The sequence below is a fragment of the Pithys albifrons genome, chromosome 3, assembly GCF_047495875.1.
Source record: "Pithys albifrons albifrons isolate INPA30051 chromosome 3, PitAlb_v1, whole genome shotgun sequence".
Classification (NCBI taxonomy): Eukaryota; Metazoa; Chordata; class Aves; order Passeriformes; family Thamnophilidae; genus Pithys; species Pithys albifrons.
The window spans coordinates 77,276,373-77,295,794 of NC_092460.1; the positions used below are offsets into that span (position 1 = coordinate 77,276,373).

General features: G+C 38.6%; 1 protein-coding gene across 1 annotated transcript in view; it reads left to right on the forward strand.

The window, feature by feature from the left end:
* The window catches only part of CFTR (CF transmembrane conductance regulator), an 85,702-nt gene that overhangs the window by 52,684 nt on the left and 13,596 nt on the right, over window positions 1-19,422 (forward strand). The window contains exons 19-22 of the mRNA XM_071550001.1: window positions 4,646-4,796; window positions 5,883-6,110; window positions 8,182-8,282; window positions 16,831-17,073. Of these exons, the coding sequence (XP_071406102.1) occupies window positions 4,646-4,796; window positions 5,883-6,110; window positions 8,182-8,282; window positions 16,831-17,073 (723 nt within the window). The remainder of the gene's footprint in view (window positions 1-4,645; window positions 4,797-5,882; window positions 6,111-8,181; window positions 8,283-16,830; window positions 17,074-19,422) is intronic.

A 19,422-nucleotide genomic window follows, 5' to 3' on the forward strand; every position in this document is an offset into this window, starting at 1 on the left:
ACCTCCTTAAGCTCTTCTGTTTCCAGTTTGCTATCATCACCCTTAATTAATTCCTCTTTTACTGGATATATTCTTGGCTTTCTATTCTTTTACCTTCTATGAAAATACCACCTTTTCCTTGGATGGAACTGGTTCCCAGAAAATTTTTAAAATAAAAGCAAGTCTTCCCTGGCCTCCTGTTCCTCTCTACCTTTGTTTAGGAGATACACAGGCCCAACTTTATCAACCTAAACACTCTGCTGTACAGATTGCCTGTGTCCATCTTGAGTTTACTCTACTTTACAGTCCCAACCAACATGATGATTTGATACAGACAGTATTCCTTTCCCTATATCTTTGTTAGTAATTGATAGCTTTGGCTCATGACTTCAGAGAGGCCAGTGCAGCTTGGCATGAAGAGGTTCAAGTACGTTACAGCTCTTCCTCATATCCTGCTGACATCACAAAGACTTGCTGCATGAGTAAACATGGACACTAAGACTCTGAATCATTAGTATAATTTTTGCTGTCATCAGGAGTTACTACGGTCTTTTCTGGTGTGGCCATTTTTTTTCTAATATTTTGGATCTACCTTGGGGATGTCATTCCAGAATTATGTTAGTTAGTCTGTCTCTGTGTTTCAAACTTTCTACAAGAAACTGACTAGTTTTTCAAGTTTTCAAGAATAAGAAAATCCCAAGATTTGGCTTTTCTGTTCTGATGCCTTTCAGAGGCTTACCTAGACTCTAATGTCCTATAAGTTCACCTTTCTCTCCCCAGTCTCAAATGCAGAGGCTCCTAGACATGCATGATAAGCTGCCCAGTCTTTTCAGGTTTTTCTGTTGAAGATCATTGCACCTACCCACTGTCTTGATTAACTTTACTAGACGTTCCTTCATAAAAAATTCCTTCTGATCCTCCCATCCATAGATTCAGACTTCTTTAGCAGCTTCAGACTTTCGTGGACTCTGCTAATGGACAAAGTCAACAGTAAAGTTATACATAGGACTTTTTCCTTCTGTGCTGATTGTTGAAGAGTCACAGAATGTGGAAAGGACCTCTGGACCTAGGACCTGGAGCCTCTCCAACCCCTTGCTAAGAGCAGGTTCAACTAGAGCGGGTTGCTCAAGGCCAAGCTGTAATTGGGGTATCTCAAAGGTCTCTAAGTAGCCTGTTCCAGTGTTTGATCATCCCCAAAATGAAAGTGCTTTTTCTTATTTTTGAATGGAATTTTGTGCATTTCAGCTTGTGCCTATTGCCTCTTATCTTCCCAGTGTGTGCCAATGAAAAGAATTTGGCTCAAGTACATTTGCCCCACAAGAAATACCAAGTGGTACTTATTTAAACAGAATATAATCTTTAAATATATGGAAGTTATAAAAGATTTGCATATACAGAAACATTTATGATCTATATAAATAAAATGAATACCACTAGATATACAAAGTGCTGAGATCCCCCTAAGCCTTCTCTTAAGGCTAAACCCAGCTCTATTAATGTGTCCTTGTATGTGAGTTGCTTCAGTCCCTTTATAATCTTCAAGACCTTTCAGTGGACTCACTCCAGTATGTCTGCATCTGTCTTGTACTGGAGAGCCCATTCTAGACATTATCTCACTGGTGTTGAAAAGAGGGGAAGGATCACCTTACTTGATCTGATGGTGACACTGCTGTTGTTGGCCTCCCTCGCTGCAGAGTGTTGTTGCTGCCTCGTGATCCACCAGCACCTGCAGACCTTCTCAAAGCTGCTTTCCAGTTAGTCAGCCTCCAGCCTGGACAGGTGCATGAGGTTATTTCTTCCCAGGTGCAGAGATCTGCAGAAAAGGTTGACTATGCTGGGATGCCTAAATATGAGCCTGGTGGAGATGGAGACAGCCTCTGATAACCTTCAGTTTATGTTTGCTAAGCTCATCCTTCTGACTTCCTTGAGAGTTTGACACAAAATTGTAGAGCTATGAGAACAAGCTGGTAGATGACTGTAGCTAACTGCTTGTTTAGGAACACTGCCTCCTTCTCTGTTGCAGCTGTGGATGTCATGCCATAGTGTTTCTTAGTACTTTTGCATGCATTAGACATGCCAAAGAATCTTCCCTTTCAGGAAGCATAACTTTTCATCCAAGATGAATGAGGCTTCAGGATGAGAGAGGCCAGTGCTACTCTCCAGTCCCTGGGATATACTCAGTTGCCCTTAAAAGAAGTGGCATCAACCTTTTCATCAGTGACCAGAGAAAGCATCTGTGATGTGTTCTCTGACAGCCATCCAACCTGCTTCAATACATCTTGGGTATGAACTGTAGTCAGCTAATGATGGCAGTAACGTGACCACTACTCTTAACAGCCATCTTGGTCTTCTACCAGTGCTTGCAGTGGAGTCATCATTGGAGATCCTTCATGTGAGATGCTACTAGCATATATTGCTTGTCTCTAAAGTTTAATGCTGCCACACTCAAAGGTCATAGTGCACTTGTTGAACATTAATGCCTGTGGTCATGACTAGTTTTACATAAACAATAAACTCCTATTGGTTAATCAAATTGACTGCCCCTTAACCCTTGCTGAGTTGCTGTCTCTACCACCACCTCCATTTTCCGAACTGGGAAACTTTGGAATATGTCTCCCCATTTGGCCTCTGTCCCAGGGCTGAAAGCTCAGCATCTGGGTTCACTGCAGCACAACACTGTGGCTCTTAACTGGGCTGCATGATCCCTCTGCTGCCATTCCTTACCCACTGTAGTTGGCTTGTGGTTTAGATTTTTGCTTCTGCCTTTTTGGAGAAGGTATCATCTTCTGTCCGACTTTATACTTATTTTGTGTTTGGAGCTTATGAGATTACACAAATTTTCATATTTATCTTTTTAATCAAATAACTGTGGGACCAGCAGTGAGAACAATATGGCACCATGGTGACCCTTGCAAAATTTGAGTAAATGACAGAAACAAGAGTTATAACAATCACTGAATGACTGTAATCTCAAGAAATGTGAGAGCTGTATAACTTAGCTCAGTATCAATTGAACAGCTCATTTGCATCTTAACAAGTAGATATACAAGTGTTACTAAATTCTGCAGTTTGAAGTAATGAGTAAACACGAATCCATTCTTGCATTGCTGCAGACCATTGCTATACAGCCTGCACAAGCATAGCCCACATGTCACCATTCCTTGAAGAGAAATGAGGAAAACAGTGAAAGAAATCATAGAATCATAAAATTGATTGTGTTGGAGGGGATCTTAAAAGTCATCTAGTTCCAATCCCTCTGTCATAAGCAGGAACCCCTTCCACTATACCAGGTTGCTCAAAGCCTCATCCAGCCTGACCTCAAACACATCCAGTGATGGGGCATCCACAGCTTCTCTGGGCAACCTGCTCTAGTGCCTCACCACCCTCTCAGGCAAGAATTTGTTCCTAACACCTAATCTAAATCTACACTCTTTTAGTTTAAAACCATTCCCCCTTTAGTTACTTCAGCAGTTTCAGCAATTTCTTTTTTTATATAGACTTTGATGTTGCTATTGTATTACTCAGATTTCTGATGGAAATAAAAAGTAGGAAATTTAGAAAGCACTTACTTGCTCATGAAAGACTTCTAACTTGGAGTACTGGAAATTTAAATTCTTCCTTGAATTTATGTGGATGTAGTAGCAGAAGTACCAACTGCAAGTTTCTTTCTAATGTGAAAATAATTTTGCTTTCCATCTCTTTCTTTGCTGACTGGTCATTTGCAGTGATGTTTCAATGCTATGTTCATCCTTTTGTTCAAATTGTCCTTTTGCAGTTGGTTTATGCTGGTAAGTTTGCAGCTTGAAGTAGTTGTTTAGTGTTAAAAGTAACACCCTGATACAAAGCAGAACTTTGCTATTCTATGTACACTGATATACTTGATTTTTAGTAGATTTAGATATGAGACAAAAACAGTTTAGGTGCTTAAGGTGCTTCTAGAGTAAAGATCAAGACCTGATTTAGCTAAATCTGCCTGGAGTTACTGAGTAGAATGGTTGTAGTCTAACTCTGGAAAGATTTTGTTCCTTTTGAGTCTGTCATCTTAAACCACCTTTTTTTTTTTTATTCTTCTTACACTGCTAATTTGCCATACCACTCATAGAACTTATTTCCTGTCTTCTGATCTTGATGAGCAGTAGTGCTGGTTTCATATGTAAGTTACAGTCCCTTGAGCAAGCAACTGAGTATGACTTCCCACTTTCCTGATCCTCAGCAAAACTGCTTTGCCCAGAACCTGCAAGAGACTAGCACTCAGCTCCTGACCCCCTGTCCAGACAAGACAGGGACAGCATCGGTAGGTTTGATGGGTGACTGCAGATACTGCACATGTTGTTCTTACAATTTTAACTGGAGAATGAGTGCCTAGCTGCCATTGTTTTTGTGTGGCTTCATAATTTAGAAGTCTGCAGTACTGGTTGTACTACAGAAAACACATCTTTTGTCTATTAGAAAAGGTGGCAGTTTATTCCAACAGGTTATAGATCTGGTCCAAGTTATTTGTGATGTTTTCATGGAGGTTTGTTCTCAGCTGCAAGTCCTACTTAGGTGAGCACTTTGTGTTTGTTGAAACAATATATAGTTGCCATGGGAAAGAGATTCATCACCAATCTCTAGTCTATAAATTACAAGTTTACTATATCAATAGTATTTTTCTTTCATTCTACAGTTAATACTGATTGTGATTGGCGCTATAACAGTAGTCTCAATATTACAACCCTACATCTTCCTGGCATCAGTGCCTGTGATAGCAGCCTTTGTTCTGTTAAGGGCATACTTCCTCCACACTTCTCAGCAGCTGAAACAACTGGAATCTGAAGGTAGGAGCAGCAAAATTGGTAGACTTCTAAATCCACAACAAATCAATTGAGAAGTGATCCACTCTTTCTCCTGTTTTTTGCCATTTCTCTTGCGAAATGACATTGTCTCTGGGAGCAGAACACATATATCCTTAAAGTCAGGGCTGTTACTGATCCAGCCAATACTCAGTGCTTTGCTGCCAAAGAGTAATAAAGAAGGTATTTTTTTAAAGACGGGCTTTTTCACCTCTGCAGCTGAAAACAAATAAAGGCCTGACAGTTTTCTTGAGAGTAAATGTAACTTACAAAATTGTGGTCAGACTTCATATGTGCCTTTTGAGTTTGCTTCTTTATAAGAAAAATTGACAATGGATCTATCTGGATTGCAAAGAACTCTTATTTCTGAATAAGTTATTTAAATAAATTTCCTTCCTCTCCCCCAATTAAGAGACTAAAATGTTCCAAATAAAACTGAAAACCTCATTCTAAAGTGTGACTTTTCAGAAGCAGGTACTGCTGCCTGGCTTTACAACAAACTGACAGATCAGTCCTGAATCTTAAACAGTGATGATCCTCTTCCCTTTTGCTTAAGTGTAATTCTGAAGTTCCTCAGATCCAAGTCTAAATTTCTTTGATGTTCAAGGGGATCCAACATTGCCTCACCACTCTATGTGTAATGCAAGATCTGCATTACATGTACCATGTCAATACACTTGAATCCAGAGCATTAAAGTACTCTACCTGTGTTAGAAAAGCTTTATATAATGGAGTTATCAAAATTACAGAAATTAATTTTGGCTGGGGAGGAATGGTCTTTACTTGTGGCATCTTACAGAAGGCCAGGAGTTTCCTCACATAGAGTGCTAACTATGAAGAATTAATGCGATCCCTTGCTGTCAATACACTATACAATTTCAACCCATTCTTGCAAAGACTGTTGATTATCCTGTGCTAGGATTAAGTCAGTCATGTACTCCAAAAACATATGTAAATTACACACTAGGAATAGTTACACTGCTGTGAGTTAGAGCATGGGGGTGTGTTTGCATTTTGTCAAAGGTGTTTGCTTATGCGTGTTTATGTTGTTCTAATTTAAACACTTTACAGCTCGGAGTCCAATTTTCACTCATCTTGTTACAAGCTTGAAAGGGCTGTGGACACTGAGAGCTTTTGGACGGCAGCCGTATTTTGAGACCTTATTTCACAAAGCCCTAAACCTGCACACAGCAAACTGGTTCCTCTATCTGTCAACACTGCGCTGGTTCCAGATGAGGATAGAAATCATTTTTGTTGTCTTTTTTGTTGCTGTGGCATTTATCTCTATCATAACTACAGGTATGATAACTTCACTTGAGTACTGAAATGGAAGCTTTCTGCTTCTCTTTAACAGCTCAGCTTCTGAAATTTCTGAGGGAAATAAGCTGTTACAAAATCTAGTATATGTTGGAGTCACTGATTTAAGTATGTCATAATAGTAAACACAATTTAATTAAAATAGAAATGACACAATTGTTATCTGCAGTCTGATATTGTAGACAACTCATTAAAGGGATTAATATGAAAATAATAACTGAAGAGACAGAATTTTCCTTTTATTTACTGTAATTGCTGTAAAAGCAATCTCATGTTTTAAACCATGTTACTGTACTGAGAAGCTTGGGTGTTGATTATCATCTGTATAGCTCAAAGGTTTTTAGTAAATAGAAGTTACTGTTTCTCTCACTTGCAAATGGGTAAAACATGCAAAGTTTTAATGATCATTTAAAGCCACACCAATAGAAATAATCATCCAGTTCCTTAATTCCCAACCCACTGACCCATCTTCCTATGTGGCGTTTTGCACATTCCATTCAAAATCCCCTCTAAAATGACTCACCACTCCTAGCAAACACAGTACATGAATGAGAATCACACTCTATCTTGCTATCTTGTATTTGAAGTGGTGCCCATGACTGTCCAGGTGTAGCCAGCCTCCAACCAGCAGAGAGTAGGAGAATGATGTCCCCCAAAGGTTGGAATAATTCTGTTCTATGGAAAAACTCAGCTATAGATTACTTCAAGTACAGTTCTTAATTCACTACAATTTTGTTATGTTTAGGCATCATTCTACTTCAAATTTTACACTGAACTTTGTGTGCAGCATCTGAATGAAATTTCAGTACTATGGTCGATGATGAACAAGAATTTGATGATTTTGTGGGGGAGGTTTTTAAATTCAATAATATTCAAATTTCATTCAGTTGTACTTCACTGTTGAAAAGGAGTTATGTAAAAGCATGCATTTTATCAAATATTGTATAGTTTATGAAATGCTATCCTCCATGTACAAGGAGCTCTCCTTATATAAAAATCAACCACACCAATAGTTCTGTATGAAAATAGGTACCTACAGTACTTTTGTTAAAAAGGTGACTTTTAGTTCCCCTAAAATTCATAGGAAAACAATATCCCCTGCTACCCTTCTCATTTCTCACTTTGTGCCCTTACTAATTTGGGGTTTTTAGGAAAACCATTTCTTGTGTTACTGTTTTTCTGGATATTTTACTTGAGAAAAGGGGTTAGAAGCACGTCTTTAAAATGTTAAAATTTGTCATCTTGCCACCATTGTAACCTTTACTGTTACAGATAATAGGCCCTTGGAGCAACACTAAATTCCTTTTCTGAATCTGTCAGCTTTCATGAGGAATATTTTGCCTTTATTGCTTACTTGTATAATTACTCTGATAACAAGATGTCTATAAGAAAAAGGAGAAGCTTTGCTGAAGAAAATCATAAAAGAAATGGAGAAATCATGGAAAGACATTTGGCTTAAAGTCTTGATTTCTTTTAACACATAGTGAGGTTAAAAATCAACAGTGGGTTAATTTAAATGCTTATGTTGTATTGCATGAACTCATAGAGGAAAATCCCTCAGAAATCCCATGCGTGTTACAGCAGACCATTGAAACTAAAGAATTCATATTTGCAACTATGTGGAACAGTAAGGACATGTCCTCTATTTGCTGAAGAAATGAAAATGTAAACTATGTGACACTTTTGAACTGTAAAGTTATTAGCTGTGTTTGGTGTTTTAGATAGGTCTAAGAGTAATTTCACAGATTTATAAGGGTTGCAAAAAGGGAAGTCAAATGACGATTGCAGAGACTGATTCTGTTTACAGCTTAAGCACCAAGATTTAATTTTTTCCTCTGCCAAAGCAAAATTAGGGTTTCTAGTGAATTCAGTGCCAAAGCCAGGTGTTTAGCTGGTGATTAAGCTCTCAGTCCTTTGTATGACTAACAAATACATGGTTTCTGTATGAAATAAAAGAGAATATGAATAAGCATTTTAAGATATACCTGCTAATTTGCTGATTTCTATTGACTTTTTATTTGCATAGAAATTGAATGTGTTTTTCTCTCCACAGGTGATGGACCAGGTAGAGTTGGAATTATTCTCACTTTAGCTATGAACATCATGGGAACCTTGCAGTGGGCAGTAAACTCAAGCATAGATGTCGATAGTTTGGTAAGCATAGAATGCATTGTGCTGTGCTTTCTTTTGAGGAATTGCCTTATTTTGTTGATTATAGTTGTGCAGTGAATTATCTTCAGAGTTGGATATCAAGCAGATATGTCAAAAAAGTTCCCCTCATACCTTTGATAGCAACCTACTGGCTTTGGTAAAGCACCAACTGAGTTTTTCCATGCTCAAAAGTTTTCCTGGCCTAGAATAAGCAACAAGCAAATACTTATATTTGAGGATTCAGATTGCAGATATAGCAGTGATGGGAAAACTTCAAAAAGGCTTAGAATAGTTTTGTTCTTATGATCTCTCTCTCTCTCGATATCCTTGATCTACTTAAGGGCTTTACATAGCAGATCACAATGGATGTTTTTGAGTTTCTTTTACCCAGTATCAACAGTGATTTAAAAATCTGTCCTTGACTTCCTTGGAGTCTTTCTCTGACCTTATGTAAAATCCTCTGACATAAAGTTTTACATATATTAACCCCTTTAATTTTAATAGGTAAGATTAGCTTTAAAACAGAATATTTCACATGGTTAACTCATCATCACCTATTTGTTGAGATATGAGAAGCAGACAATAAACTCATAAATGAGTATGTTTTCTTTTACAGTTTTATCCTGTTAGCTTAAATGTATGAAAATTTTATATGTTATTTTAAAATGTAGTAGTTACTTATCTCTTTTCATTTCAGTTATTCTAGGATTTATTTATATAACAAAATACAGTAGTCTTATTAAAAAAAAAGTCAGAAAAAAAAGTCTCCCATATCCAGTCATACTTTCCCTGAACTCTAAATTTTCTCGAGCCAACTATTTCAGTATTGCAAAACAAAAAAAAATTTAAGGCAGATCTTAGATACCATTAAATCCTAATTAGTTTAATTGAGTTCTCATATTAAAAATATATAATTGGGGTAGATGGTGACACTAGAAGCCATATTTGCAGTTCAACATACTTTTTTTTTTAAATAAGTAATTCAACCAGACTCATCTTGAATGAAATCCTTAAGAGCCGCCCAAGTGGGAATTAACCACTTACAACTAATCTCTTGTTTACACATGTGACTGCTGATAGTCCAGAAAGCTGACAGCCATTGAGGGACACATTTTTTTTCTATACATCAAATGTTTTATGCTGGCTCTTTCTTTGCATGTGAAAGCAGCCTGTCTTGAACAGGAAGCACTTTGTGAAAGGGCTTTATTGCTGTAACTACCAGATGCACCGAACAACAGTAACGTTACTGATAATGAAGTAAAATGTACCATAGGTAAATCACAGAATCACATAATTGTTAGAGTTGGGATGGACCTCTGGAGATGATCCAGTCTGAGCCACCTGCCAAAGCAGGCTCACCTAGAGCAGGTTACACAGGAATGTGTCCAGGTGGGATTTGAATGTCTCTAGAGAAGAAGACTCCATGTTCCAGTGCTCTGCCACCCTCAACATAAATTCTTCCTCATGTTGAGGTGGAACCTCTCGTGTTTTAGTTTACAGCCATTGCTCCTTATCCTCTCACTGGGCAGCATCAAAAGTCTGGCATTATCCTTTGCACCCATGTTTGAGGGCACCATTTATCTGCATTAATGAGATCCCCTCTCAGCCTTCTCTTTTCCAGACTAAACAGGCCCAGTTCCCAGTCTCTTCTCACAGGAGAGATGCTCCAGACCCTTAATCATCTTTGCGGCCTCTGCTGGACTCTCTCCAGTAGCTCCTTGTCGTTCCTGTACTGAGACGCTCAGAATTGGACACAGCACTAAAGATGTGGCCTCTCTAGGGATGAGTAGAGGGTGAGGATCACCTCTCTTGACCTGCTGGCCACACTCTTCCTGATGAACCCCAAGAAACCATAGTCCCTCCTGACTGCAAGGGCACTGCCAGCTCACAGTCAGCTTTTCATCCGCCAAGGCTCCCAAGTCCTTCTCTGCAGTTACTCTCTAGTAGGTCAGCCCCCAAAAATATAACAGCGACAACAATGTTCACTGGGCTTTCATTTGTAATTTCATCTTAGCCCTGTAAGGCATAATATAATCACTCCTAAGTGTAACAATCTGTATACAAATCATGGGCACATATTACAAGCCTTGATACAAATGGAAATTCTTTCACAACAGGAAGTCTTACTCTAGAACTCAATGGGTTCTGGACACACTAGTGTTTTGATAAATAAGAACTTCCTCTTTTTAAAAATACAGTGATATTAAAATGTCATCCACTAGTATCAATAAGGAAGTAACTCCCTTTCCTCTGAAAAGGAAATCTCAAGTTGCTCTAGACATTTTTGAGTACTTTGAGTACATTAAGACAAACTACTGCACCAGAGCACTGGTTATATGACATGAATGAGATCATTCTAAAGTACATCAGTTGACAGGTGGATTCCCTGGACACCTTTTAGCAATGGATAATTACCCACCCCCAGTACATGAAGTTTTAGGTATCCCAGATGACAAACTAATAGATATTGCTGGCAGGATGGTTTTCCCGACATTCAAAAGCTGCTCCTGCGCACAAGCAGATGAGAATAGCTTAATGGTGTCAAGATAATAAAACTACTTCACTGGCTGATGCAGATGTATTATTTCCTACTCTGTAGTCTCTGCATTTAGCACTTCTCTCTTTAAAGTATTTTACAATTATTTGGTTAAAGATGACTGTAAAGGTTTACCTTAGTAGTCTATTTGGCTATACTCTGTGTTTCTCTCAAAGGGTACTTTGAAGCTCCCCACTGGACCAGATTGACTAGAATTGAATATCTCCACATATCTCTAGTTACAGATATGCATGCAGCACTCTAGATGACATCACTCTTGCCTTTTCTTGAGCAGCTGTGACATTTGTGCTTACAAGACTGCAGATGAGCATGCCTAAGGGGTTAGCATGTTTGTAGGCAGCAGCCTTTGGTTGTCAGATAAGCTGGAGCTTTCTACAATGGTTGCTGCATGGTTTGAAGCCATGTCCAAAGCAGTAGCTGCTGAACTTAGTATAGTATCAAGCTCCTGTTGAGTCGTTTTACAAGATACTCAAGGTTTTAGGACATCATTGAAATAAATTCAGACAGAAGAACAGGAAGACAGGAGAACAGGGAAGTAAGATCATGTAAAAAAAGTAAAAAATATACTGTAACAATTACTGACCAAACAGATAGGTGGGTGACAAATGTGACATCATTCCACACAATCTCCTTCTTGAGCTTTCCGTGACACTGGCACACATATTGAAGAGATTTGTGTTTCTAGGTTGGCTTTTAATTTTACATACATAGATATTGTATTTGAAGCAATTTCTGTTGAACAGGTTTGGCTTTAACTGAAAAATCCCCATTGTCTCTTAATGCACCATAACGGTGTAATGGTTTTGGTATTTCATTCCCTACAGCCCTGATACTTTATCTGCTCTGCTTTTTTTTTTTGTTTGTTTGTTTGTTTTTTAAATACCCAAACATATGTGGTCACTCTGACAGCTATCCATTGCTTCACTTAAAGCTGTCAGTTAGGCTAAATTTATCATTTGACTTTGATCATTTCGTTAATATCCCTCTAGCTGGTTTTCAGTCTCTTTCTTATCCCTCTAGACAGCCTTGTAGTATTTTAGATTTTTTCCCTCATAAGGAAATAAAAAATATGTTTTTCAGTAAGTGCTGCTTTCACAGATGAGAATCAGCTAGTCCCAGTGAACTATTTTAATGCTTTATAACCTCCTCCTTCACTGATGTATATTCTTCAGTAGCAGCACTTTAACTGTGAAGAACAGTTCCTTTTATCAGGGAAAGAGAAAATGCCACACTTTTACTGTTGCCAAGATTACTTGTATAAGGAGATATAAAAAGAATCCCCCCAAAAGATATTAAAACCAAACTTGTTAAACCCCATGGTGCCCCGCCTGGTAAATCAGGGATGCTGAATAATTAAAGCAGTACACGATGGAGAAAAAGACCCAATAAAAAAGTACAACTGTGAAAAATAATGCTGATTTTCATGCTTTCATTTTCCTGTACTATTTCTCCTTTAATAGATTTTTTTTTTTCTAAATCTAGGACATGATCTTAATATACCTTTTACTACTTTTGGAAGAAAACCTGAGAACACTGTTAATTTCCAAAGTTCAAGTAGACTAGATACTTGACTATAAAATCTGCATGAGAGTGACAGTTCTTAGAGTGAGGTGTGGGTCGTCTGGAACAGAACAGAATCAAGAAAAAATTGTAATATAGAACATTTTTTCTGCGTGCCGGCACAGCACTGTGAAAAAGAGAAAAAAAAATCAGTACAAATTTGCCATGAAGTAAATATTTCATTTTTGAAGTTCCACAGAGAAGTATATGTCCTGTAAGTGCACCCAAAATGTAACAGCAGTAGATGTGAAACCTCAGTAAAACCATATGGTCTGCCTACAGAGCCAGTTTCTGCAGTGGCTTAATGCACAGGGTTTTTTTACAACATGAACCATTGGACCAATCTCTCATAGGATCTCTCAGTTGTACACTGCACTTTTCAGGCAACATGTTTTTGAGGAGGTGATGTCTTGCAACGTGGCCATTGAATACTCTGTGAGTGTGGTCTGGAGAAGGTGACTGATCTCGTTTTAGCAGAAGAGAGAGTCTCATTAAATTAATTATATTAGAGTACTTGTAAAAGAATTATTTCTTCCATCTTTTGGAAATATACATTACATAATTATATTATGAATTTTCCTTCAATGTTAAGAAGAGTTTAAGTGATTTTAATGAGAAAATAAATTAAACAATTTCCAATGTTATTAAAATCTCAGTAAAATACAGTTAGGCAAGCCTAAAAACTGTATTATACTTTAGATAATTTTAGATGGAAGTAGTATATACACTTCTTTATTCAAAAGCATTAGCAGGAACATTGCTAATGGGAATAATGGATAAGAAACTCACTGTCACCTACACTGTACCTGTCATTGTGATGACAGAAGATTTCTGCCTGTGAAAGGAAGAATGGGTATTTTTGTAAAATGTTGCTGACATTTGTGCTGTGTTCTGCCCAGACCTTACTCCTTGTTCAAATTATAGGACAAGGAAAGCATCCTTCTGAATTCAGTTAAAAATATTAAACTGTCTAAAATATCTGCATATGTGACTGATAAATCTGTCAGGGAAGCTGGGATATAGTGATGAAATTTTCTTTTGTATGGGAAGACTTTTTGCCCATCTGGCTTCATAGCAGTTATTAGCTAGTGTGTGATATGATCTCTTGGAAATTATGGGGAATCTCTGCCTGTACAAACATTCACAGCTCATGATAAAGTGAAGAAAGACCTTAATTTCCAAAGTGGCTATGTGTCTCTAAAGATTTCTGAAAACAAATGTACCATCAAATGCCATTTAAAATAAATGCATGGTGCTCATTTAGGGATTTACTACAGACAGTCAGAAAAGGAGAAAATTGTCAATCTGATCCAAGGTCTTCCTGTTTGTGTCACCAAAATCAGATGACATACGTACATCAACATGATGATAACCATGCCTTTCCATCTTGCACAATGGATTATAATGGAAATTATAATCCCTAGGTTTGGGTGTTAGCATGGTTTTTAAAACTTCTATCACAGTTGCAGTTCAGGATACTGAGATGTAAGCTATGATCCTGGTATTTCCTTGCATTGTGTATAAATTTGCTTCCATGTGGAAAATCTACCTAGCAATATTTCAATCTGATTTGAAGAGCAGAAAAGGGATGGTAACAGATGAAGTAGAAACACTTTGCAGAAGGAATATAGAAGCAGTTAAAAAAGATGTATGAGGAGTTTTCCACAATACCACTAGAGATACTATACTGGAGATACTGATTAGAGAACAAATGTTGTTTATGGGCATCAGTTTTTGTAGAACAAAAAATGTAGTTAATTAAGTTAGTTGGACTAAAGCACTTAGGAACCCAAATGTAAAGGAAAGTCATGTCTGCTTCAAGTAAGGAGCTGAAATTTATTTCCTGCATAGGAGAAAAATAGGACATTTTGGAGACTCTAGGACTACCAACATCAATTACATTCTCTGAAAGTATATGAGAAATTACAGTCTCTACAGATGGATTTTAATGTTGACCTAGACAAGATATGTGTTGGAGTTCCAGAAGCAGATAGCAAAGAGAGACTTTACAAAGTTGTAGTTACACTTACAATGGGTTCAAAATCTGGATAAATGCTTGGTCTCCATTTTTTCAGTAAATGGGCAGTGTCTAAACTGTGGAGTTGAAAGTGGAGCAGAAAGTAGAAAAGAGATTTACACTATCTGAGGTGGGAGTTATACACAAAGCCATCTAGAATCCCAGTCTCCTTAAATTTTCTGTACAGTTTGTGGAGGGACACATGCACCACCTCTGAGTCAGACCATCTAAAATTGGAGTCTTCAACAAGACATGTTTGTGTTCTGCTGTTGGACATTTCAGTTAAACCTGTGAAACCGGACTGGAACAATGCTGCCCAGACCAGGTAGAATCAGACATCCCATCCTAGGATTCAGGAAGAACTGGGTGAGCACCTGGAAATCTGGTAATGGCCACTTCAAATAAATCCAACAAGCTGGCAGTGGTGATGGCATGTGATAGAATAACACCTGTCACTTTTAGGTTAAGAAGGAGAAATAGGAAATCATTGATGCCACCATCAATTTGTTAGTCTCATGGCAGCATTCTGTATCAGCTGCTTTTAAGAATTAATTAAAAATGTGATGCTTATAGAGCCGAATCACTCAGGTTTGCTGACATTAGGGTTGCATCACACTAACCTGGTAACTGTGTTTGATGATTTATTTTCCAGACAAAATTAATATAGTGGATCTCATTTGCCTTCAGGAAAGCACTGGCTCTGCCTCTGTTTCAGGAATTACATAAATGAAGGATACCAGGATTATTACAAGAATTGTAAACTAGTTAATGAGTTGGACATGGCATTAAGCTGTATGTATTAAGCTGCAGGGAGGCTACTCAGCAAAGGTTAGATTTGTGACTGAGCTCGTTTTAATCTTTTTTTAATGCTCTCAACAAAGACAAAAATGTGTTGAAGAAAGCTGCCAAAGGCACAAAGCTAAAAGGCAATGTTGGCGTGAAGGATCCTGGCAGTTGAAAGGTATTAGGTGACCTCAAATGGCAGATGTAAATAGATTTCAGTAACCAAAGTGCAACGGCTTGAATTTAGGGACTGCTAAGAATAACCTCAGTTGTAAGTAAGGATCTCCTTGGTTAGCAATGTCTTAGAGGAAAGCTTGGCTGACCACCTCTCAATCAGAGGGTGACTATAAGATGTGATTGTGAAAAAAAGAGTGTGTGATCCTAAGATGTGATAATGGAGATATTCCTAAGATAGATAGGGAAGTATCAATGCATTTGTACAATTTCCTTGTTAAATGTCATCCAAAATGCTGTGTATGTTCTGGTCAGACAGGAAAGCTTGTTTTGGACTGGGATGTTTGGAGAGGAACATATGTTAAGAAAGAGGCTTAAACATGGCTTTTCTTTAGTCCTGGGAAACAAATGGTGACTGGATCTAAGATATCCCTCCATAAATTAATGGGGAAAGCAGCTAAGGATAAATGTTCTTTAGAATTTAAAATTAATAAAGTTATAACAACAAAGTGGTCCATGAAGTAAAAAATTTGTTCTCTGACCACCTGAGCAGTGGAGTTGTAGTGAAGGACATGTATGAACTATTTACTGATTGACTGTTGCCAGATTCAATAAAAATAAAACCATGAGGACACTTTCTAATCCGATGTTCCTTTGAAAATTCACCAAGACTGCTACTAGCATCTTCTGTCTGAAGCTTATGGATTACAAGACTTGATTATTTTACCTAATATATATAATTACAGATAAAAAATTAAGTATCATCGCATTTCCTGCTAATTCTTTGAAAACTATAGATAATTTCTCATAAATACTCAGCTGTTACTGTCTGATGATTGTTCCTCTTTACTTGATGCTACTGCTTTGCATCTTTCAAATTCTACACAGTCTGCTGATCTTTGGAGATCAGTCATTATTCAAGGAACTTCAGATTTTGGGCAACCCCATTCAGGAGGAAGGAGTTTAATAGACCAAGGTTGCTTTTATGATTATACTTTGCTTAGTCAGGTTATCAGGTTAATACAAGTCATCAGCAGTTTCAAAATGTATTTTTAAAGGTAGAAAGAGCTATTGTGTCAATTTAAAAAGGAAGCAAGAGGAATCATATGTTGGACCACTGCCAGTAGTAGAAGCTCAATGGATACTCTGAGATAAGCTCAGTTGGTTAGAGCATGATGCTAATAATGCCAGGGTTGTGGATTCAATCCCTGTAGGGACCATTAACACAAGAGTTGGACTCAGTGATCCTTGTGGGACCCTTCCAACTCAGAATATTCTGTGATTCTGTCAATCTAGAGCTCTGTACAAGAAATATCCTACCTTTGAAAATTTCATCATACTATAGCTTACACAGAAAAGAGACTCACTGTTCTGGCTAGGAATTAGGAATAATATTATTTCATTTGTTTTGATAGCTAAGCATTAATTACAATTTGAATACTGTTTGTTTTAATTTGCAGATGCGGTCTGTTGGACGAATATTTAAATTCATTGACATGCCAACAGAAGAGAAAAAAAGCATTAAACCACAGAAAACTAATCAGTTTTCAGACGCCCTTGTAATTGAAAACAAGCATGTGAAAGAAGAAGAGAACTGGCCATCTGGGGGCCAAATGACTGTGAAAGACCTTACGGCCAAATATGGGGAAGGAGGATCTGCTGTGTTAGAGAATATTTCCTTCTCAATAAGTTCAGGGCAGAGGGTAAGTCACTCTTTTGTTGTGTTTGTTCTGACCTTCATTAAGCTTAACTGTAGAATTATCATTATAAACCTATTTGATGACTAATGGAGAGTTTGAGTCCAGTAAGGTTTTGTAAATGGTATCATTGTTAAACAAAGTATCATCTAAGGTACCTGAAGAACAGAAAGGGCTTATGTCTCTTCTTAAAAAGAGTTCATTTGTAGGTTTATTGACTACAAACAAATAAACAAAGAAAAAAAATCTGCTTCAGTTATCCTGGAAACCTTGAGGCTATTTACAGCTCAGTGAAGCACAATGGGGATGTTTGTTGGCCATAAGGAGCAGAATATACCATTTATGAAGCAGTTCTCCAAGTTGTATTCCTGTGCCTGAAATTGTCTGCCTTCTCCTGGGAAGAGGAAAGCTTGCTGCTGAGGGCAAGTGCTGGGGGCAGCCTGACCCAGATGGGGCAGAGTACGAAAGAATACTGGCTGCAGTGCCACGGGTAATGCACTGCTGGCTTTGGCAGCCAGAGGGTGGAGATGCTGTCCTGCCCATTTGAGGGGAGTTGTGCGCCACCCTGAATTATTGTATTACAGACTGCAAACAGCTGTATTCTTTAGAGGATGGACAAGCCTCTAATTAATCTTTATATGTGTTTGAGGTTCCGTTCAAGAAAGAGCTTTAGTTTCAGGACAGCATTTAGGTAGGAGTTTAACACTTTGCTTCAAGTTCATGCTAAAGGACCATTCTTGGTGCAATGGGAAGAGAGGTTGACAAGATTTCCTGAGATGGAGCCATGCAGATGAAGAGGAGATTTTAACTGTCCCAGGTAGATGAGAAAACAGGTACAGTGACAGCTTCCTGTCCTTGACACGAGCCCAGTCTTCTCTCCTAATTTGGATATCGCCAGTTTCTGCCAGGTTTGGTAGATCTGTCTTGGTTTACCTGAACTGAATGTTTCATCTACTAAGTCTGAGGGCACCAGAATTTTGAGCCCAGAACTCTGACTTCCTGAAGCCACTCTGCCTTTGAGACACCTATGATTCCTGGAACGTGGAGATGCAGGTGCTGTTGCAGTCTGGTGGACTTTTTTCCTGGAAAATCCCATGAAGCAGTGGAGTATGGAAGATGAAAGATACTTTTGTACTGTACAGAGAGTGGGTAGAACAGTAAAAATAAAGATCCTTTTTTCAAGGGCTATGTTCCAAATCGGGTGATGTACCCTGCGTTCAGATGTAAGCATGCTCCTTAAACTGAAGAGGATTTGGCTCTGGCCCATAGAGAAGGACATGTAAACTAAATGGGAAAGGGGAGAACTGTCCTGTGCTGAGGAAAAGGGTAGAATAGAGTTAGAGTTAAGAATAGAATAGAATAGAATAGAATAGAATAGAATAGAATAGAATAATAGAATGGAACAGAATAATTGTCTAGTGCAGCTGCCTGATCACTTCAGGACTGACCAAAAATGAAAGCATGTTATCAAGGGCATTGTTCAAATGCCTCTTTAACACTGACAGGCTTGGGGCACCAACTACCACTCTAGGAAGACTATTCCAGTGTTTGACCACCCTCTCAGTACACAAACACTTCCTTATGTCCAGTCTGATCCTCCCCGATGAACCATTCCCACATGCCCTCTCACTGGATCCCCTCCTTCTCCCCCCCCCCCCCCCCTCCACTCAGGAAGCTGGACAGAGCAGTGAGGTCACCTCTCAGCCTCCTTTTCTTTAAACTTGGTAAGCCCAGACTTTCTGGCCACTCCTCACAGAACATCCCTGCAGCGTTTTCATCAGCTTTGTTGCCCTCCTCTGGACATATTCAGGGACCTTCACATCCTTCTTAAACTGTGGAGTCCAGAACTTCCCACAGTACTCCAGGTGAGGCTGCACCAATGCTACATAGAGCAGGATAGTCACCCCTTTTGCCCAGCTGGTGATGCTGTGTTTGATGAACCCCAGGATAGGGTTTGTCCTCTGGCTTCCAGCTGTTAATCCTGGTGTCAGCCCCAGATCCTCTCTTCAAGACTGCTCTCTAGACAGTCCTCTCCCAGTTTATACTTATGCCTGGTGATATACTCCATTCCAGGTGCAGAATCCGACTTTTGGACTTGTTAAATTACAATTAACCGTGGCCCAGTGTTCCAGTGTGTCTAGATCACTTTGCAAGGCCTCATGTCCTCAAAACAGTCAACAACATTTCCCAGTTTGGTGTTATAAGAAAACTTGCTAATGATGCATTTGACTCCTGTTTTCAAATCATTGATGAATATATGCAACAGAGCTGGCCTCAGGATTGAGCCCTGAGGAATACCTGGACACCAGCCAGGTGTAGCCCCATGACTACAACCCTGCAGCCAGTTCTTCACCC